The 23,885-nt window shown below is 44.9% G+C and overlaps 1 protein-coding gene across 1 annotated transcript in view; it reads right to left on the reverse strand.

Annotated features, from left to right (window-relative positions):
* Positions 1 to 23,885, reverse strand: part of LOC136631970 (beta-1,4-galactosyltransferase 3-like) — an 86,204-nt gene that overhangs the window by 32,457 nt on the left and 29,862 nt on the right. Inside the window, exons 2-4 of the mRNA XM_066606486.1 lie at positions 17,580 to 17,815; positions 16,387 to 16,574; positions 7,015 to 7,137 (exon numbers count right to left, since the gene is read on the reverse strand). Of these exons, the coding sequence (XP_066462583.1) occupies positions 7,015 to 7,137; positions 16,387 to 16,574; positions 17,580 to 17,815 (547 nt within the window). The remainder of the gene's footprint in view (positions 1 to 7,014; positions 7,138 to 16,386; positions 16,575 to 17,579; positions 17,816 to 23,885) is intronic.

Raw genomic sequence — 23,885 nt, forward strand, 5'->3', positions numbered from 1 at the left:
TTGGGAACTCAAAAAGGCCTCAGCGTCCACGGAAGACAACTGTGGTGGATGATCGCCACATACTTTCTTTGGTGAAGAAGAACCCGTTCACAACATCAACTGAAGTCCAGAACACTCTCAGGGAAGTAGGTGTATCTGTCTCTAAGTCAACAGTAAAGAGAAGACTCCATGAAAGTAAATACAAAGGGTTCACATCTAGATGCAAACCATTCATCAATTCCAAAAATAGACAGGCCAGAGTTAAATTTGCCGAAAAACACCTCAAGAAGCCAGCCAAGTTCTGGAAAAGTATTCTATGGACAGATGAGACAAAGATCAACCTGTACCAGAATGATGGGAAGAAAAAAGTTTGGAGAAGAAAGGGAACGGCACATGATCCAAGGCACACCACATCCTCTGTAAAACATGGTGGAGGCAACGTGATGGCATGAGTGCAAAAAAGTGGAACATTCTGCAATGGCCAAGTCAATCACCAGATCTTAACCCAATTGAGCATGCATTTCACTTGCTCAAATCCAGACTTCAGACGGAAAGACCCACAAACAAGCAAGACCTGAAGGCTGCGGCTGTAAAGGCCTGGCAAAGCATTAAGAAGGAGGAAACCCAGCGTTTGGTGATGTCCATGGGTTCCAGACTTAAGGCAGTGATTGCCTCCAGAGGATTCGCAACAAAATATTGAAAAAAAAATATTTTGTTTGGGTTATGTTTATTTGTCCAATTACTTTTGAGCTCCTAAAATGTGGAGTGTTTGTAAAGAAATGTGTACAATTCCTACATTTTCTATCAGATATTTTTGTTCAACCCTTTAAATTAAACGTTACAATCTGCACTTGAATTCTGTTGTAGAGGCTTCATTTCAAATCCAATGCGGTGGCATGCAGAGCCCAACTCGCGAAAATTGTGTTACTGTCCAAATATTTCTGGCCCTAACTGTACATATACTGTATATACCAACATCCACTTAAATAGAGACACTTCTCTCCTAGACTGGTCTGTATTGAGGGTGGAGCAAGACCTCTTCCTATTGTTCTTCCCTCCCATCTCCTTACATCACCTAGCTCCACCCTCTGTGGTCTGGCTTAGGGTTTGGTCATTCTTTTCTCATTTCGTTTCTAGTTACCGGACAGTATACACACCATATAACATAATCTAACTCTCATACGGGCCCTTCATTTTATACACACAAATTCACACACTCTGGGGTTTTTATCTATATATATAAAGCTGAAAGCCCTCACTGACTCACTGACTCACTGACTGACTCGCCAAAAGTTCTCCAACTTCCCGATATCGTAGAAACATGAATTTTGGCGCGAGCATAGATTATCTCCAAAATAGGAAAAGTAATTGGGTCCCAACTCGATTATTCAATTCTAGCGCAAAACAATTGGCGTCAAAATTTTACGTACATAATCTAAATCTGTCACTTCCCAATGCCTTGGAAACTTAAAATTTGGCACGGGCATTGGATATGTCATAAATAGGAAAAGCTAATGGGTCCCAACTCGATTATTCAATTCTATGCGCAAAAGAATTGGCGGCAAAATTTTACGTACGGAATCTAATTTTCTCACTTTCCGGTGTCATAGAAACAGGAAATTTGGCACGAGCATTGATTATGTCATAAATAGGAAAAGTTCATAGGTCCCAACTCGATTATTTAATTCTATGCGCAAAAGAATTGGGGTCAAAATTTTACGTGCGGAATGTAATTTTTTCACTTTCCGGTGTCATGGAAACAGGAAATTTGCCACGAGCATTGATTATGTCATAAATAAGAAAAGCTAATGGGTCCCAACTCAATTACTCAATTCTATGTGCAAAAGAATCAGCGTCCAAATTTTACGTACGGAATGTAATTTTTTCACTTTCCGGTGTCATAGAAACGGGAAATTTGGCACGAGCATTGACTATGTCATACATAGGAAAAGCTAATGGGTCCCAACTCGATTATTTAATTCTAGCGCAAAAGAATTGGCGGCAAAATTTTACGTGCGGAAGGTAATTTTTTCACATTCCGGTGTCATAGAAACAGGAAATTTGGCACGAGCATTGATTATGTCATAAATAGGAAAAGCTAATGGGTCCCAACTCCATTATTCAATTTTATGCGCAAAAGAATTAGCGTCCACATTTTACGTGCGGAATGTAATTTTTTCACTTTCCGGTGTCATAGAAACGTGAAATTTGGCACGAGCATTGATTATGTCATAAAGAGGAAAAGCTAATAGGTCCCAAATCAATTATTCAATTCTAGCGCAAAAGAATTGGCGTCAAAATTTTACGTGCGGAATGTAATTTTTTCACTTTCCGGTGTCATAGAAACATGAAATTTGGCACAGGCATTGATTATGTCATAAATAGGAAAAGCTAATGGGTCCCAACTCGATTATTCAATTCTAGCGCAAAAGAATTGTCATCAAAATTTTACATGCGGAAGGTAATGTTTTCACTTTCCGGTGTCATAGAAACAGGAAATTTGGCACAAGCATTGATTATGTCATAAATAGGAAAGGCTAATGGGTCCCAACTCCATTATTCAATTTTATGCACAAAAGAATTAGCGTCCAAATTTTACGTGCGGAATGTAATTTTTTCACTTTCTGGTGTCATAGAAACGTGAAATTTGGCACGAGCATTGATTATGTCATAAATAGGAAAAGTTCATAGGTCCCAACTCGATTATTCAGTTCTAGCGCAAAAGAATTGGCGTCGAAATTTTACGTACAGAATGTAATTTTTTCACTTTCCGGTGTCATAGAAACGGGAAATTTGGCACGAGCATTGATTATGTCATAAATAGGAAAAGCTAATGGGTCCCAACTCGATTATTTAATTCTAGCGCAAAAGAATTGGCGTCGAAATTTTACATGCGGAATGTAATTTTTTCACTTTCCGGTGTCATAGAAACAGGAAATTTGGCACGAGCATTGATTATGTCATAAATAGGAAAAGCTAATGGGTCCCAACTCGATTATTCAATTCTAAGCGCAAAAGAATTAGTGTCCAAATTTTACGTATGTAATCTAATTCTCTCACTTCCTGATGTCATTTATAAAGGAAACGTCGCATGGTTGCCTCCCCGTGGTATTTCCTGGGTAACGCAGAGAACTATGCAAAATGGTGAACATATTTTTTTCCCTCAGTATCTCTAAAGTAACGACGACTTCATAAGCTTTTCCGTGTGAACACCAGATAAACACCAGTACCAAATTAACTCGGGCGAAGCCGGGTATATCAGCTAGTTCACTCATATACGGACTGATAAGTATCTCATGTGAAGTAGAAACTGGGATTGTATTTACTGTACATAGGACTGCCCACAGCGAACAAAGTACATATATATATATATATATATATATATATATATATATATAAATAAGAAAAACTCTTATGTACCGCGGTTTTTACATATTTTGTCCAGTATAGGCTATCCAATGACAAACACAATGCAACTTATGCCCATTTCCACCCACATACTTATATTCAACACTCCCGATAGCTACCATTATCACCGTTCATTGTTAAACCTTCTACCTTTCCTTAACTCATTGACTTGCTTTTTCCTTCACCCATTTTTGTGTGTCCAGTTGTGTTTACAAACATCATCTAATTAAATTTGCTTGCGAGTCATACGTGATTTTTCCCACACCTCACGACACAGGTCTGGCTTATCTCACTAATAAGCACTTACAGTTTCGTCCCTGTTTCTCTTGTCGTATTTGGAAAAATCCTTAAAGGGGTTGTCTCACGGCAGCAAGTGGGGTTATACACTTCTGTATGGCCATATTAATGCACTTTGTAATATACATCGTGCATTAAATATGAGCCATACAGAAGTTATTCACTTACCTGCTCTGTTGCTAGCGTCCCCGTCGCCATGGCTCCGTCTAATTTTGCTGTCTTCTGGAGTTTTTAGATGCGCTTGCGCTGTGCAGACTTCTGCCTGGTGAATGGGGCCGCTCGTGCCGGAGAGCTGGTCACCGCATCGTCATCGTAGCTCCGCCTCCGTCACGTGGTGCCGATCAGCCAATGAGATGGCTGTATCGGCAGTGGAACGCGGAAGACAGAAGAAGAAACTCCACGGTGCACCATGGGAAGACCCGCAGTGCACCGAGGGAGAAGACCAGCGGCGCCATCTTTAAAAGAAGAAATGAAGAAGCTGCAGAACGCTGATGCAGGTAAGTGCAATGTGCTTTTTAAAAACTAACAAATGCTTTCTTTTTCACAGGGCATATTGCAGGGGTCCATTTAAAAAAAATAAAAATTCGCTTTCGCCGCGAGACAACCCCTTTAATTGAGATTCTCTACTCCCGCACCTCATGGCACAGATTGTACATCTTGGCACCACATTGTGTTACCTCAACAAGTTTGGCCTACCATAATCGGAGCAGAATCTCTGGCCGGCCCACATCTTACTCCAAGCCCAAATCCCTTTGAGTTGATGTATGCCAACATGGCAAATGCAAGCATTACATGTGTATCCCTCCCCCACATAACAAAGGGAGACCTCATCCGCCACATGTTGCTCACCGCATGGACGCACTACTCTGTTTTTAACCAGCAACTTTACTCACTACTATAACAGTAGTGAGTAAAGTTGCTGGTTAAAAACAGATAAAATTGCTTACATCAACTTTCCTTTTTACTTTTTTTTAACAAGTTATACTACACATTCTTTGTTCCTTATTCCTAAAACCTAACCTGCACAGTCTGTTAACACCATTCACTACTACAGAGACAATATAAACCCCCCATCACACCTTTTTACACTCAGGACATTACTTCACAGACAACATAAAAAACACATAGTATATCTACTTCATTGTTCTTTTGATACAGACTTATCATATTTCAACTCACCCGGCCTGGTCGGATCATAGCAGAGAGGGAGAGATGGTACAGGTATAAGAATAGCTTATTACCTTGTTTGAGCTCATTATCTGTCCGTCTCTGCTTTGAAGTCCCCTTGTGTTCGGATAACGGTGAAATATCTTCATATCTCTGTATCTTCATTATCTCAGCAGTGCCTCCAAATTTTGTTAGCACAATTTTCGCTATTCGATATACTGTGTGCGCCAAATTAGATAAGAATAATGTGCAGGCCTGGAGAGCCTTTCAAAGACCCCACGTCTGACCATCATGTGTCCCAAAAGAGTCCGTCTTTATTAATGTTTAGTTTAAAGTTTAAAGAAAGTTTCAACACAGGAAGTTAGGTAATTTAGGATACAGTTACATTATTTAGTGTGCTGATAGGTCATTCTCAGAGGGAGGTATTTGTGAGGTAGCTTGTGATGTCATCCATCTGGGAGGAACTTCGGTGAGCACGCTCAGTTCATTCTTGAATTTGGTCTCATGAGAAGAACATCCTGTTTCTCCTCTCTGCTTGTCCAAGACAAAGACATTCCTAGATCGGTTTTTACCAGTTAGAACCAGTTTGACCAGTTTATGGACACAAAGCACTGCTCCTCCAATTCTTGTGGAGGTGGGGGGCGATGTTCCCTTCCCCCAGAGGTTTGCATAATAGAAACCATATTGTATCTTCACAGTTGACAACAGAAAATACATACAAAATGGTGAACCCATCGGCCATCTCCCGCAAGTGTGTTTGATGTGCTTCCGTGCGCTGCTCCTTCTTTCCGCCCAGAACTTTATGCCGCGGCTTTGTGCAGGTTGCTAGGCCCCGAATCTCCTACTTGGCCGATTTTGTAATGATTCCTCTCGGAATGTTCCTTGCACTGCAGGGATGCTGTTGGTAAAGGTATGTAGGACATCTGCTGGCTTGAAAACGCCAAAAGATGCAGCCAATCTTCTATGGCTTAGGAGCCCGGGAAACAGTGCGTCCTCACACTCTACAGGCTTGGCCACGCCCCCCCCCCCCCCCGCTTTTCCACTTTTCTGTACTAAAAACCCTTTTTTTAAATCTTTTTTTTTTCTAAATCGCTGCATTCTAAGTCCTAGAACTTTTTTTATTTTTCCACGGACGGAGCTCTATGAAGGCTTATTTTTTGCAAGATGAGCTGTAGTTTATATTGGTACCATTTTGGGGTAAATATGTTTTTTAAATCACTTTTATTGCGTTTTTTGGGAGGCAAAATGCTAAAAATTAGAATTTTGCCTCAGTTTTTTAGAGTTTTTTTTACGCTTTTTGCCGTGCAGGATAAAAAGCATGTTCAATTTATTGTACGGGTCTTTACGGACACAACGATACCAAATATGTGGGATTTTTTTGTTAATTATTTTTTATGCTAATATGAGAAAAAGCATAAAAATATGTCCCTCTGGGAGAATTACACTGTAGCACTGATGATCGCTACGATAAGGCATTGCAGGACTTCTCTCCTGCAATGCGTTATCGCTTGTACAGCGATCACAGGCTCTGGCAATACAGGACATTGGTATCTGGCATCATGTTGCCATAGCAACCAGCCGGGCTCTCTGCGATAACATCGCGAAAGCCGGCTGAAGTCACAGTTGGAGGGCGCTCCCTCTGTGAACCCTTTTCCTGCCGTGATCTACTTAGATCGCAGCAGGGAAGGGGTTAACAGCGGAGGGGGGGGGGCGCATCTCCCACTATTGCAGCGGGAGGCCGTCTATTAGTGACAGTCGGCTCCCGCTGCCAGAAAGCGCAAGATCTGTCATGATCTCGCGCTATCCCTATGACGTAAGGGTACGTCATTTTGCGGGAAGTACCCCGCTCCCTGGAAGTACCCTTACGTCATGGGGAAAGAAGGGGTTAATACTGTATTTATCAGAGAAAAAATTAATAAGTGGGATTATGGGTAATCTTGAGGTCCCAGCCCAACAGTGGTTATATTTTCAGAATCACGAGTGTACCACAAAGCCAGTGCATCTTCCTGCTCGGTGACTTGAGCTAGCAGTGGATATGATCACCGGTGACATAATCTGCTGCATCAGAGGTGGAGCTGCACACAAACTACAATAAGGAGCTGCGGTCAAAGACACATGACAATGGCAATTTCCACATATCCTGGCACAACCTGTCCATTTTACCTGACTGCAATGTCATCGTCCTCGCCGCCCCACCCCCAGTAGTTGTTGGGAAATCCGTTCATCTTCAAGTAGTGTTCTGGGGTGAGTGCAGAGACCCCACCAAAGATTGACTTGTAAGGCAACCTGTAAATGTTAACATAACAGGTGTGAGAACAAATGGAAAGGTGGGTCCTAAGGGTGCATGGGGTCATCCAGCTTTCCCAGACTTCTAATTGGCAAATCATGTCAATTTTATCTGTAGATGACCACAATATAGCGCCACAGTTACACCTAGAGATGTAATAGTCCACAGCAATTCTGTATGTGCTATACCCACCCAGCTTTTCCAGCTAACAAGTCATAATGGATCCTCCATGTCTGCACTCCTGAGGGATTTGTCATTCAAGAAAGATGGATGTTAAATGGGTTCTCCAGGATTATATGATAGATGAGCTATCACACCGCCAGGGACCTTCCCCAAACAGCTGTTTTCAAGAGCTGCGGCAGAAGAACACTACCATGTAGCAGTGTGTAACAGTACTGTGGCACTTGCGCCCATTCCAGCCACCACATACTGGTCAGTGTTGTGCTTCTTCCAGCATTCCGTGGCTCCTTCTTATCAGCTGACCGGTGTCGGACTCCCGTCGATCTGATGTTGATGACCTATCCTGAGATCATTAAATCAATAGTAGAATGCTTGTGTAAGATGGTGAAACAGCCCTTCTGTTGTGAATGTACCTGTTTCTGTAAGTAAGTTTATGTTGTTATAACTGACATTTTGTTGTTTGACCACAAGAGGGCACTGTGGCCTGGAATGCAACAGGGGAGAGGAAGTGCATCATCACTGCGGAGAGGTGGAGCTTTAAAAAGAAAAGAGGCAAGTGTGTGTGTCAGCCATCTTGTGAAGTGTGCTTTTGAGTACTAGTGGAAGTAAGCCAACGTGATCCACGTGGAAAAGGACCCCTAAAGGACCAGAGTTACAGTAAAGGGGAACTGAATTAGAGACTGTTCTAGAGTTTGTCAGATCCCCACCCTAACGGAGAAGATTGCTATTAAGGACAGAGCACAGAAGTAGCAGTGTCAGTGAGTTCACATGGTTCCCGGATAAACTCCTATTCCTACCGTTTCAGACAAAGTATAGAGGTACCCAACAGACCCGCGTCAGCCAGAGAACTCTGGTGTAACCATGCACGCACCGTCATATATGTTTGGCGCCAACTGTTCAAGACTAATAATAAGGCCTGTAGTTAGTTAGTTAGTTTAGTTAGGCATACTGTCTGTCGCAGGCCACACTACTGGGGACTGATCTGTCTATTTAATAGCCCTCAAACACAAAGATCTCTATAGAGCTGTAATTCTCAGAGTGAGAGAGAGAATTTTCTAAAGAGATCTAAAAGTCACATGTTATGTAACTTTACGTTGTCTTGGCTTGTGAGATATATACTGTGATATTTGTTTGGTGATACTGTGGTTGGGGAGTTATTAAGATTGTAAGCTCTTGTGTTGTGTCGCCGGTGATTCCCTAGCATCCTCACTAATTGTTCCTGTTTCTATGGTGATAGAAGGTAATAGCGGCTGGTTAGAGACAGCCTGCAGATAGGCAAAAGCTTGGAGTAGATTGGAAGCACGCATTATAAAGCACCGTGCTACATGGCATAAGGGTCTCGGCTTCCCAGCTGGGTGTATGTAAATATCTGAAGGGTGAAGGGGGGGTCTTTTTGGTAAAGGGTTTTACTAAGCTAAATAAAATCTTATTTTTACAAGTGAGTTGGAGTCGCCTCTTTTGTTCAAGACTTCGATGTATCCTGGGGAGCCCACCCCGGTACACAGTTTACAACTTGGTGTTGTCGGCAGGAAACAGCAATCTTCATGGGCAGAGACGTGGCGGGAAATAATCCCCTGGCGGCAGCGGTCCAGGGTTCCCCTGCGCAACGAAAATTACCAGCCCCAGTACCTGTCATGCCAGCCCAAGTAGGGTACTTATCGGCCAGGGCACTAATCCAGCACTTGCCAAAGTTTAACGGTAAAAATATGGGGTTGCAGGACAGGACCGAAAGGGTACAAAGCATAGTTAAATTGAGTAACCTGATACCTGAGCTGCGTGCAGAGATAGCATTGGGGGCCCTAGAAGGTGACGCTAGATGGACAGTGATGGTATGGCCCGAATAAGAAAGAGACACTTACGAAAAAATATTCTTCCTGCTGAAGGGAGCGCAGGGAGGGCGTACCAGGGTAGCACAGTTGCGTAGCAGCTTCTTCAAACTGTCACAGCGAGAGGGTGAAATGCTAGTACAATACCCTAATGCCCTACAGGAGCTGTTGAATGAAGTGCAGCAGTGGGATTCAGGGGCTATGAGAGCCTTCAAAGAAGTGGACCAGTTACTACGAGACCAATCTATCCTAGAATTATCCAATAAATTTGGATAAACTGAAAGAGATGACCCGGGCAGATGCTGACCTGACATTTTATAATGTTTACTGGACTGCTGGTAGGGCCCATGGCTGTGAGTGTGAAGGCAGTGAGTAGCACCCAAGTGACAGGGACCTGGGTACGTCCTGAAGACACTGAGTCCTTGAAGGATGTGGTCCAGGCCCTACGGGCAGAAATGAGAGAACTCCGCCTGGAAGAGTCCCAGATGAAAGCAGGCACATTCAGGGCCCCAGGATTGGTCCCAACATACTGCCCGCCTCCACCTAGAGTATCCCGGCAGCAAGGACCTATTAATCCAGGTCCATCTGGTGTGCGGAGATCAAGGGGACCTCTCTCCTGGAGCTGCCGACGGTATGGCCATATCGTCTGAGAGTACCACGGACAGACGGAACCCGAGCTGGCTTTAAACTTCCTGCTGCCACAGTAACGGGGCGTCCTGTGGCAGTTCACTTAGAACTAAGCCTGCTCCGCGATGAACGCGATCTCTATGTTAGCAGCCCCATTATGGAAGTCGAGCTGAAGGGCCAGAAGGTATGCTGTCTAGTGGATACTGGATCAGAGTGCACCCTGATGCCGTTGGAGTTCTTCGAGAGACACTTCATATGATGGAGCCGAAAGAAGGAAGTCTCATCCGGTTGATAGCTGCCAATAATGGTGCAATGGACGTACTAGGGATCGTCTGGATGCGGGTCCAGCTGTTTGGGCAGGACATTGGCAAAAAGGGAATTGTACTGGTAGATCATCCGTCTAGAAGAGGACTCCATGTATCGCTGGGCATGAATGTGCTGAGAGACCTAGATCATCACCTCTATGCCAACAAAGGGCCTAAATACTGGCAGCGGACCACCACACACTGGCGAACTCAGAAGGTCCTACAGTAGATGGTGAGGAGATGCAGTTTGCAGAAGAGCTTCCTGTCGGGTGCCCTATTGGGCATGTGAGAATATTACTGAGAGCTCCAGTGAAGATTCCGCCATGGCAGGAGGAAATTTTGATGCTTTCCGTGGCGGCTGGGTGGCCACTGGCTGGACTAGAGGTCCTGATCGAGCCTGCTCCGTGGGAAGAAAACGCAGACCCACCCGCTGGTAGCCTGAGCACTCGCCACCATGAAAGATGGGTGTGTGCCTATACGCTGTCAAACCATCTTGGACAGTAAGTTGATCGTTCCTGGGAATACCCTGCTGGCTGAAGTTCATGCGCCCGAGGGCACCGTCATTCGCTGGAGGAGCTTCACGCTACAGCCAAATGGAAGGTTGGCTTGGACCTATGCCATGAAGGTCCAGCAAGAACAGGCCCCAACAGCTAAGTGGAACGGTCGAGTAATCATGTCTCTGATGGGAGTGAACCCTCACTCTCTGACCCCGGGACTTCGGGTGTGCTACCGCCATTGAGCATAAAATCCCTACCGGCGGCGCTGTGCCAATTCGGGAGCAGTACAGGCAAATCCCGCCCAAGGTGTTTCATGAGGTGAAAGATATGGTGGACAGCATGCTGGAGAATCGGGTGATACAGGAAAGTAAAAGCCTGTGGCCTGCTTTGGTGGTCCTGGTGCGAAAGAAAGACGGGAGTCTTCGATTCTTTGTAGATTATCAGAAACTGAATGCCCAGACCATCCGGAACACTTATCCTCTTCCATGGATCGAAGAGTCACTATCCTCTTTGGGTCAAGCTAAGTACTTTTCCACGCTTGACCTGGTTATTGATAGTGAATATTGGCAAGTGCCAGTAGCAAAAAAAGACAAGGCAAAGACAGCCTTTATCTTGCCCATGGAACTATATGAGCTCAACAGGATGCCATTTGGACTGACCAGTGCTCCAGGGACTTTTCAGCAATTGATCGAGCACTGTCTGGCTGACCTAAACTTTGAATCAGTATTGATATATTTGGATGTCATTGTGGTGTTTGGGAATTCATTTGAAGACTATCTTCAAAAACTGTGGCAGGTCCTGGAACGACTGCGAGACAATGGACTAAAAATCAAGCCCGAGAAGTGTCAACTGCTTCAGCAACAAATAGAGTTCCTGGGACATTTGGTCACTCCAGAAAGAGTACAACCAGCCCCTAGCAAAGTGGAGGCCGTTCAGAAATGACCCTAGCCAAGAACCCTATGGAAAGTGCAAGTGCCTTTCTAGGATTGGCCGGCTATTACAGGAGATTTATACCCAAGTTCTCTCATCTGGCCGGTCCACTAAATGAGCTGCTGAGAGGCACAGCTGGAGAACCCAGGAATCGCTGCATTAAGTGGGGCCACAACAGCAAGAAGTCTTTGAGGCATTGAAAAGAACTCTGACCAGTGGCCCAATCCTGGCCTATGTACAGTTTGATAGACCGTTCTTGCTGTACATGTATGGAAGTTTACATGGTCTTGGTGCTGTGCTATCTCAAGTTAAAGACTGACGTGAGAGGGTAATTGCCTATGGCAGTCGGTCTTTAAGTGAGTCGGAGTGCAACCCTGACAACTATAGCTCCTTTAAGTTGGAGCTTTTGGCACTGGCTTGGGCCATGACTGAGAAGTTTGCAGAGTATCTGACGGGTGCGGAAGTGACTGTGATGACGGACAATAACCCATTAGCACACTTGAAGAACACTAAGCTAGGTGCCCTTGAGCAGCGATGGATGGCCTGCCTTTTCAAGTATCAATACCGTATCCAGTTCTGGTCAGGAAGGGAAAACGCCAATGCCAATGCCCTCTCCTGTGTCCCAGTGGGGCTGCCGACTAATAGTGGAGAAGAAGGGTTTGAAGACATTGAAATTCCACACATTGGCAGAGTACTGCCATTCCAGCATCTGACACATTCAAGTGGGGTGGCTTCAAGGATGCCGATGGTGTTGGGGAAGACGTTGGAAGATTGGGAACGGATCCAAATTAGCTGCCCAGACTTATAGAAAGTGAGAGAGTGGATTCAAACTAAGATTTGGCCATGCCCGGACAAGCAGGCCAGCCTGAATCAGGAAGGTCAGAAGTTGCTGAGAATTTGGGATAAGCTGAGTGTTAACCAGGGACTCCTGTGCCAGACCATATATGTACAGTCAGAGCTGCAGTACCGGCAACAGGTTGTCATCCCCAAGTCGTTGGGGCCAGCGGCCGCTCAGGAGGCTCATGAGAGGGGGGCGCATTTAAGACGTACCAATGGCTCCAGCACTTTGTATATTGCCTGGATTTGGGAGAAATGTTGACCGAGGCATGTCTCAAATGTTAGTCCTGTGGGCTGAATAAAAGCCCCGAGCAATAGGCCCCCGTGCAAACTATCCAGGCTTCCACCCCCCTGGAAATCTTAATGATTATGTACAAATCGGGTACTCTACCTCAGGACACCCCTACTGTTTGATCATGACAGATCGCTTTACAAAATATGCAGTGGCTGTGCCCATCAGAGATCAGATGGCTGAATCGGCTGCTGAGGCAGTCTGTAAACACTTTATACAAGTGTTTGGGTGTCCGCGAATAATTAATTCAGATCAGGGGGCATGCTTACAGGGTGCTTTGATGAGTGAGCTGTATCAGCTCTATGGTATCGAACGTTCCCACATGACTTCATACCATCCACAAGGGAATGGTCCTTGTGAGCAGTTCAACCGCACCTTGATAAAAATGCTGCGGACTGAGGAAAGTAAAAAAACTCGGTGGCCAGAGTACTCACCTGAGCTGATGTGGGCCTATAGCAATAGAGTTCACAATACCACTGGTTACTCTCCACACATGCTTATGTTTGGGAGAGCAGGCTAGGAGATTGAGGATCTTCACATGCCAGATCTGATGCAGCCTCCACCGAGGAGCACCATCGCATGGGTGCAAGAGCATAGACGCCGACTGAGAGCAGTACACAAAGTTGTAGGTGAATGCCTTAGACAAGTGGTGCACCCCAGCCCGGGGCCAGTGCAGAGGGACGAGTATGCTTCAGGTGATCGTGTGATCGTCAGGGCCAAGAGACCAACCGGAAAATTGGATGGGCAGTGGGAGGCGGTTCCATACATAATGAAGCGGAAGGTAAATCCTGATATCCCTGTGTATGAGGTAGAGCCTGTGGAGACTGGGAGACCCTCAAGGAACCTCCACCGTAATATATTGATACTCTGTCACTTTGAGCAACCTGCAGTCAATAAGGTGATGCTTGCCCCTACCCCTAGCATTGGGGAGCTCCCCGTAGATGATGAGTGGTAGATAGTTCCTGCCCCAGCCACTCCGGAAACCCCAGTCGTGACAAGCTTGCCACCCAGGGATGGAGTTGCCCAGCTAGCATAACAACCTCCATTGAGTGTGCCAGCTTTCCCTGGTCCTGTGACTCTGCGCAGGATGGCCAGGTCCAACGCTGGTATACCTCCACAGTGCTATGCGCAGCATGAGCTTGCATGGGGAAGGTTGCCAGGGGCGGCAACCTCTAGTGGGGTGGCATGTAAGATGATGAAACAGCCCTCCTGTTGTGAATGTACCTGTTTCTGTAAGTAATTTTATGTTGTTATAACTGACATTTTGTTGTTTGACCACAAGAAGGCACTGCGGCCTGGAATTCAACAGTGGAGAGGAAGTGTATCATAACTGCGGAGAAGTGGAGTTTTAAAAAGAAAAGAGGCAAGTGTGTGTGTCAGCCATCCTGTGAATTGTGCTTTTGAGGACTGGAGAGAGTGAGCCAACGTTTTACACGTGGAAAAGGACCCCTAAAGTTACAGTGAAGGGTAGCTGAATTAGAGACTGTTTCAGAGTTTGTCAGACCCCCCATTCTAACGGAGAAGATTGCCATTAAGGACCGAGCACAAAAGTAGCAGCGTCAGTGAGTTCACATGGTTCTTGGATGAACTCCTATTCCTGCGGTTCCAGACAAAGTACAAAGGTACCCAACAGACCAGGGTCAGCCAAAGAACTACAGCCTCTGGTGTAACCGTGCATGCACAGCATTGTATGTTTGGTGCCAAACTGTTCGAGGCTAATAACAAGGCCTGTAGTTAGTTAGTTAGTTTAGTTAGGCATACTGTCTGTCACAGACCACACTACTGGGAGCTGATCTGTCTATTTAATAACCCTCAAACACAGAGAATTTTATAGAGCTGTAATTCCCAGAGTGAGACAGAGAACTTTCTAAGGGTGCTTACCCACTTGCGTTGCCAATTTTCGCGCGTGAAAAACGCAGCGTTTTTTGCGTGTTTTTTGCAGCCCTCCATTGACAATCATGGGTGCATTAAGAGAAAAATAAGGACACATATGCAACTGACAGTTCCTATGTGAAAAAAACCCCACAAAACGGAAAAAAAAATCCAGATGGACAAGAACACATTCCATACTAATTGCTCTTAAGAAAAAACGCAAAACATCACAGGAAAAAAAATTGCAAGTGGGTAGGCACCCTAAGGGGGTGCCTACCCACTACATTTTTTTTTCCTGCGAAATTCGCAGCATTTTTTTTTCTGCAGGGGTCTATGGAACTTGTAATGTTAAAATCGCGATCACGCAAAATTGCGATTTTGCGGTAAATTGCGATTTTGCGCGATCGCGATTTTAACATTACAAGTCCCCTGCAGAAAAAAAATGCTGCGAATTTCGCAGGGAAAAAAAACCTGTAGTGGGTAGTCACCCTAAAGAGGTCTAAAAGTCACATGATATGTAACTTTACATTTCCTTGGCTTTTGAGCTATATACTGTGATATTTGTTTGGTGGTACTGTGGTTGGGGAGTTGTTAAGATTGTAAGCTCTTGTGTTGTGTCGCCGGTGATTCCCTAGCATCCTCACTAATTGTTTCTGTTTCTATGGTGATAGAAGGTAATAGCGGCTGGTTAGAGACAGCCTGCAGATAGGCAAAAGCTTGGAGTAGATTGGAAGCACACATTATAAAGCACTCGGCTTCCCAGCTGGGTGTATATAAATATCGGGGGGGGGGGGGGCTCATTTTGGTAAAGGGTTTTACTAAACTTAGTAAAATCTTATTTTTACAAGTGAGTTGGAGTCACCTCTTTTGTTCAAGACTTCGATGCATCCTGGAGAGCCCACCCTGGTACACAGCTTACACTCCAAAAACTCTTAAGGGTACGTTCACACATAGTGGATTTGGTGCAGATTTTCCACATAGGATAATCTACACAAAATCCACATCAGATTCCGCACCATTGGTGTGGATTGTGACGTGGACCTGCAGCAGATTTCACTCTTTCAACTAAAAGGCTCCAGGCTGTGTTGTTGTAATGTCCTGTAAACCTGCTGCTGCAGCCAGTGACGGCACTCAGCATTGGCTGCAGCAGCTTATCTAGAGATGGCTACAGCTGACTGCAGCCTGTAAAGATGATGTCAGACGGGGGAGGGAGCTGGTGGAGGGGGATGAGCAGGGAGAGGTGAGTATCTGCTTCTCTGTTATTTTACTCCATGGGTGAGACACTTTAGGATGGCCTTTCATAACTTGGAGAACCGGGGTTGGGCCAGAATACATAGGATAGGTGATAAAAGTCTGATCGATGGAGGTCTCACCAATATGGCCATCAGCTCTGACTAGAACTCCCTTCTGGCAAGTATGACAGCAATGGAGGAGGATTATAAAAGAGTTGCTGCCTAGGAAAGCTGGGTGACTGCCCATCAGGGAGTGGCAGAATCAGTCACAACTATCTCAGAAACGGCTGCATGAATTCAGGACTCATTGGTTTTCTAAAGTCTCATTCATTCGGGCATATATGCACTCCGTATAATGCGTGTACTTTTTATACACATAATATGGAGAACTGAAACCATTGAAGTATCCAGACATGTGTCTTTTACGTGTTTGAAAAAAAAAGCAACATGTGTTAGAAACCAAATTAGCCGATAAAAGTCAATGGGATCACGTAAATACATGATACATGTGTATTTATGCATCTATAAGAGAATTGTCCCCCCAGTGTCTTGTGCATCACGGTAGGGTGGTTCCTGTATCGTAGACATTGGGATGAACCCATGTACAGAAATCAGTAATCTCTGAGGAATATCAGAACCATAGCACCTACTTGTATCCAAACTTGTCAATGGCGTTGGACATGTGTTTCGGAAACCTGTCGCAGGTGTACAAGTTGCGATCGTCCTCGGGAATAAGGTCCACGTCGTGGAAGATTATGCAGTCCCAGTCCTCGTCCTTCATCGCCTCCTTAAAGCCAACGTTCAGCAGTCTCCCCCGATTGAAGGTGAAATTGCCCGTCTGAAAAAAGTAGAAGAATATTTGTCCGGGGGGATCCCAAAAACCTCACATTACCCCCCCTCGTGTATAACAAAATCTCTTAAATAGCAGTCACCTAATATACTACTCTCAGGAGTAATCCCATACTAGACTAGTACACTTGTTCCCCTTTCTGGCAGCCTGTAGGGGGCAGCACGCACAGGATCCCAAAAGTCAGATGATGTGCTACCAAAGTGCCTATACAGCAATGCCAACTGTGTGCGCCACTTCTAAGCAGGTGATGAGCGGCTGCAAGGCCATCTGTTGCCACTTATCTATGGAGGATGATAGACTTTGCACTGTGAGGCCTAATCTCCTAGAGCTACTATATATTGTTGGAGCGGTAGGTATGGCCATGTGCCTCTCGCTGCTCAGATCTACGCGTTTCAGACTCCTGTATTCCAGGTAATAGGAGGTGCTGATATTTACGAGGACCGAGGACAGACCTGTTTATAACGATTCTCTTACTCTACTCCCAAGACGCCAAACTTTAAGATAATCCTGAGTGACAATGCGGTGACATCGCTGACAGCTAGAACGCCTTGCAGGAGTGGAATATTAGACACTAAAGAAAAGAGGAGACTCCCCTGTCTATATACACTACTAGAGGATACTGGGTGGAGGTTATTCTTCTGCCCATATACCCTGCTATAGGATACAAGAAGCGGGTATTCTCCTGTCCATATACCCTGCTAGAGGATATGGGGAGAAAGCATTCCTCTGTCTATATACCTGCTAGAGGATATAGAAAGGGAGGTATAGTCCTGCTCATACACCCTACTAGAGAATACAGACAGGGGGAATCTCCTGCCCATATATGTTGCTAGAGGATATAGGGAGGGGGTTATTCTCCTGCCGATACACCCTATGAAAGGATAAAGAGAGGGGGTATTTTGCTCAGGGCACCGAGGGCTGCCACACATATTTATGATATTTAAATTCCCTGCATTGTCTCTTCTGATTTTATTACTCGGTGTTATCAGCCACCTGCTGGATGATGTAGATCCCGTAGTTGAGCTGCTGCCGCTGCAGGAACGGGTGGAGGTGATACAGAAGATATCTAAGGTGCTGCTCTCGATTGCGGTAAGGGATGATGATGGCAGAGTTGTGCGTAGACTTGCAGTCAGGTGGCTTGTACCGCCCTCCTTTGGACACATATGGGTTTTTTTGGACCACCTCTTCCAGGGTCAAGACCTCTGGCAACTGGATATGGATGGGTCCTCCTGGAAACCAGAAGAACAGGTCAGCATTATACTGTATATGGTGCTACTATATATACTAGAGTTGGAGGGGGTGGGTGGAGAGATACATCTGAGCTGCTGTTCTGCTCCAGCGCTATACATCCTGTTACATGCTACATGTTGTAGAGATTTTTAGTTCAGCCTCTGTACTGTGTGTACAGTATGCTAGATGGGATGATGAGTGTGGTAGATATCTTAAAGTATGTCACAGCGGGTTTCACCAGCACTTTCCCAAACAACAACGTCTGCAGTGGTAAACTGATATTAATTAGTGGGATGATAATTTGTCGTGACGCCAGTGCTATACAACACAGAGTTGTGAGAGTAGCAATCAAGCAGAGACTGAAGGTTGTAGTGGAACCACGAAGCAACAGTTTACTGCAATTCACAGGTTTAAAACATTCATAGTTTCTCAACATACAATTATTTACAATATTCGCAAATTGTACAATGGCAGCGAGGTAGCCTGAGTGATCTGGGCAGATGTTGAAGGTTAGTGGTTTGCGTAAAACTGGACCCTGCTGCATCCTAAATAAGGAATAAACAGCCTTTAGAGGACAGGAAGCTTCTGTGGCAGTGGAAACTATGGCGCTGGCCTCCGTGTACTGTCTCATGAACGGATTAAGGCACTAGGGAACTGTACCAGGACTAAGGCACTTGGACTCTCTCACTCATAATTACAGGCTCACTTGTGACTCTGACAGGAAAAAGGGTCTCTCCGGACTCCTTCCTCATGACTGCTTACCAGACCTTCTCCATTCCCCGCTCCTTGTTCTGCTCCCTCTCCCCGGCTTCTTCTCACCGCATCTCTCACTACTCTATCTCTCTCACTGCTTAGCTTGCTTTCCCTAGAATGACTCACCAGTCCTCTCAGCACTTCTGGTATTCCTGTGCAGGACATTTTCTTCTATCTCTCCCCTGACCAATCATGGGCTCCCTCTCTCTGTTATTCCACTGTCTATCAGCCAATCCCAAAAACACTTTCTAAGGGCAGACTGGCCAATGAGAAATGGGGTTACCAGTAACCAATAGCAAGGATTTATTGGACCCTTTGCTATTCAGATTTCTCTTCACTTAAGGGGCATTACATTTAACCTATTGTAGGATGCAGGCGAATGCCTGAACTAGCTCACCACAGTGACAGCTTTGTGTAGGACCCTTCTGGGAGATACACGACATGAGAAGGCTGAGACATGGAGGAAATACACGTTATGAAGGGACTAGTGTCATGAAGAAGACACATGATACAAGGTGATTTGTCACGTGGCAGAGACTAGTGATGAGAAGGTAGTGTATGATATGAGAAGATTCATGATGTGAAGAAGATACATAACATAAGGAGACTTGATATGGAAAAGAAACACAATATGAGGAGACCGATGAAGAGGAGATAAACCAGTGATGGTGAACCTTTTAGAGACCCAGTGCCCAAACAGCAAACCAAAACCCACTTATTTATCGCAAGGTGCCAACACTTCAGGGGGAGGGGCTTATAACGACGTATGATTTAAACCCCATCGTTCTAAAAAAGGACTGGTCTGTTTCAAAATACACAGTGTACAGATTTTTGACTGCTTTTTAGGGGTGCAGAAATAATTCAGAATTTGCTACGGAAATTTCCACCACGTGTAAACATACCCCAGCGGTAACAGTGACCCCCCCCCCCCACGCCGGCCCTCAGTGGTAACAGTGACCCCTCCACGGCGGCTCCAGTGGTAACAGGGACCCCCCCCCCACAGCGTTCCCAGTGGTAACAGTGACCTTCCACGGTGTCCCCAGCAGTAAAAGTGACATCTCACAGTGGTCCCCGTTGTAATAGTGACATTCCACAGTGGCTCTAGTAGTGATAGTGACATCCCATAGCGGCTCCAGTAGTAATAGTGACATCCCACAGTGGCCCCAGTAGTAATAGTGCCCCTCTGAAATCCATATACTTACCCTCTCCTCCTCGTGGAAGCGCCGCTGCTCCATTGCTCGGTGCTGCTAGCAGCGCTGATCCCAGATGCACACTGTGACGTCAGTGTGCTGCCGGATGCTTCCTTCCCCTGCTCTCGCGGAATCAGGTCGGAGACATAAGTGGAGGGGGGAGGAGGATCCCGGCTGCACACTGATGTGACAGTGTGCACTGGGATCAGTGCCGCTAGCAGCACCTCTGAGCGAATACTGTCAGGAAAGCCGTGGCCCCTGCTGGTATTCACTGACGTGGTGAGCAGCCGATGGTGGCGTGTGCCAGCAGAGAGGGCTCTGAAAGCCCCCTCTGGCACGCGTGCCTTATGTTCACCACCACTGAGATAAACAATATGAGAAGACTTGGGGTGGACACCCACTTACTATGCAATAGCTTTGCAATGCGAGAGTGAGTGAAAACGCATGATAATGATACCAATGATTTTCAATGGTTTCATTCTCATTTGTGATGTTTTCACTGTAATCTCGCATTGCAAAAGAGAATGGGCGATATCACCCATTGTTTTCAATGGGGCCAGTGGCAGCAGCGCTAGCCCCATTGAAAAAAATAGGGAGAGCATTGCGCTCCCCTGACACAGCTGTGACAGCTGTGGCAGAAGTCCCTGATGCTTTCCCATTTCTTTGGTTTCATTATCATGCGTTTAAACTCACTCTCGCATCACAAAGCTATTGCATAGCAAGTGAGTGTCCACCTTTTATGATGTGTAGGAGATACAAAATATGAGAAGACCTGTGATGTGGAGGAAATAAACAATATGGGAAGACATGTGATGTGTAAGAGATACACGATATGAGAAAACTTGTAATGTGGAGGAAATAAACAATATGGGGAGACTTGTGATGTGGAGGAGATACACGATATGGGAAGACATGTGATGTGTAAGAGATACACGATATGAGAAGACCAGTGATGTGGAGGAGATACACGATATAAGAAGACCTGTGATGTGGAGGACATACACGATATGAGAAGGACTGTGATGTGTAAGAGATACACGATATGAGAAGACCTGTGACGTGTAAGAGATACACAATATGAGAAAACTTGTAATGTGGAGGAAATAAACAATATGGGGAGACCTGTGATGTGGAGGAGATACACGATATGAGAAGACCCGGGCCGTGGAGCAGATACACGATATAAGAAGACCTGTGATGTGTAAGAGATACACGATATAAGAAGACCTGTGATGTGTAAGAGATACACGATATGAGAAGACCTGTGATGTGTGAGAGATACACAGTATGAGAAAAATTGTGATGTGGAGGAAATAAACAATATGGGAAGACCTGTGATGTGGAGGAGATATGCAATATGAGAAGACCTGGGATGCAGAGGAAATAAACAATATGAGAAGACCTGTGATGTGTAAGAGATACGCAATATGAGAAGACCTGTGATGTGTGAGAGATACACAGTATGAGAAAAATTGTGATGTGGAGGACATAAGCAATATGGGAAGACTTGTGATATGGAGGAGATGCACGATATGAGAAGACCTGTGATGTGGAGAAGATACATGATATGAGAAGACCTGTGATGTGGAGGAGATACATGATATGAGAAGACCTGTGATGTGGAGGAAATAAACAATGTGGGAAGACCTGTGATGTGGAGGAGATACACGATATGAGAAGACATGTGATGTGTAAGAGACATGATATGAGAAGACCTGTGATGTGTAAGAGATACGCAATATGAGAAGACCTGTGATGTGTGAGAGATACTCAGTATGAGAAAAATTGTGATGTGGAGGAAATAAGCAATATGGGAAGACTTGTGATATGGAGGAGATGCACGATATGAGAAGACCTGTGATGTGGAGGAGATACATGATATGAGAAAACCTGTGATGTGGAGGAAATAAACAATATGGGAAGACTTGTGATGTGGAGGAGATACACGATATGAGAAGACATGTGATGTGTAAGAAACATGATATGAGAAGACCTGTGATGTGTAAGAGATACACGATATGGGAAGACCTGTGATGTGGGGGAAATAAACAATATGGGAAGACTTGTGATGTGGAGGAGATACACGATATGAGAAGACCTGTGATGTGGAGGAAATAAACAATATGGGAAGACTTGTGATGTGTAAGAGATACACGATATGAGATGACCTGTGATGTGTAAGAGATACACGATATGAGAAGACCTGTGATGTGGAGGAAATAAACAATATGGTAAGACTTGTGATGTGGAGGAGATACACGATATGAGAAGACCTATGATGTGGAGCAGATACACGATATGAGAAGACCTGTGATGTGTAAGAGATGCACGATATGAGAAGACCTGTGACGTGTAAGAGATACACAATATGAGAAAACTTGTAATGTGGAGGAAATAAACAATATGGGAAGACCTGTAATGTGGAGGAGATATGCAATATGAGAAGACCTGGGATGCAGAGGAAATAAACAATATGAGAAGACCTGTGATGTGTAAGAGATACGTAATATGAGAAGACCTGTGATGTGTGAGAGATACAAATATGAGAAAAATTGTGAGGTGGAGGACATAAGCAATATGGGAAGACGTGATATGGAGGAGATGCACGATATGAGAAGACCTGTAATGTGGAGGAGATACATGATATGAGAAGACCTGTGATGTGGAGGAAATAAACAATATGGGAAGACTTGTGATGTGGAGGAGATACACGATATGAGAAGACATGTGATGTGTAAGAAACATGATATGAGAAGACCTGTGATGTGTAAGAGATACATGATATGGGAAGACCTGTGATGTGGAGGAAATAAACAATATGGGAAGACTTGTGATGTGGAGGAGATACACGATATGAGAAGACCTGTGATGTGGAGGAAATAAACAATATGGGAAGACTTGTGATGTGTAAGAGATACACGATATGAGATGACCTGTGATGTGTAAGAGATACACGATATGAGAAGACCTGTGATGTGGAGGAAATAAACAATATGGTAAGACTTGTGATGTGGAGGAAATACACGATATGAGAAGACCTATGATGTGGAGGAGATACACGATATGAGAAGACCTGTGACGTGTAAGAGATACACAATATGAGAAAACTTGTAATGTGGAGGAAATAAACAATATGGGATGACCTGTGATGTGGAGGAGATATGCAATATGAGAAGACCTGTGATGCGGAGGAAATAAACAATATGAGAAGACCTGTGATGTGTAAGAGATACGCGATATGAGAAGACCTGTGACGTGTGAGAGATACACAGTGTGAGAAAATTTGTGATGTGGAGGAAATCAGCAATATGGGAAGACTTGTGATATGGAGGAGATGTACGATATGAGAAGACCTGTGATGTGGAGGAGATATACGATATGAGAAGACCTGTGATGTGTAAGAGATACACGATATGAGAAGACCTGTGATGTGGAGGAGACACACATTATGAGAAGACCTGTGATGTGCAGGAGATACACGATATGAGAAGACCTGTGATGTGGGGGAGATACACGATATGAAAAGACCCGTGATGTGGAGGAGATACACGATATGAGAAGACCTGTTATGTGTAAGAGATACACGGTATGAGAAGACCCGTGGTGTGGAGGAAATACACGATATGAAAAGACCTGTGATGTGGAGGAGATAAACGATATGAGAAGACCTGTGATGCGGAGGAGATACTCGATATGGGAAGACCCGTGATGTGTAAGAGATGCACGATATGGGAAGACCTGTGATGTGGAGGAAATAAACAATATGGGAAGACTTGTGATGTGGAGGAGATACACGATATGAGAAGACCTGTGATGTGGAGGAAATAAACAATATGGGAAGACATGTCATGTGTAAGAAATACACAATATGAGATGACCTGTGATGTGTAAGAGATACACGATATGAGGAGACCTGTGATGTGGAGGAAATACACGATATGAGAAGACCTGTGATGTGGAGGAAGTAAACAATATGGGAAGACCTGTGATGTGTAGGAGATACACATTATAAGAAGACCTGTCATGTGTAGGAGATACACGATATGAGAAGACCTGTGATGTGGAAGAGATACACGATATGAAATGACCCTTGATGTGGAGGAGATACACGTTATGAGAAGACCCG

The sequence above is a fragment of the Eleutherodactylus coqui genome, chromosome 6 (genome assembly GCF_035609145.1).
Source record: "Eleutherodactylus coqui strain aEleCoq1 chromosome 6, aEleCoq1.hap1, whole genome shotgun sequence".
In the NCBI taxonomy this organism is placed as follows: domain Eukaryota; kingdom Metazoa; phylum Chordata; class Amphibia; order Anura; family Eleutherodactylidae; genus Eleutherodactylus; species Eleutherodactylus coqui.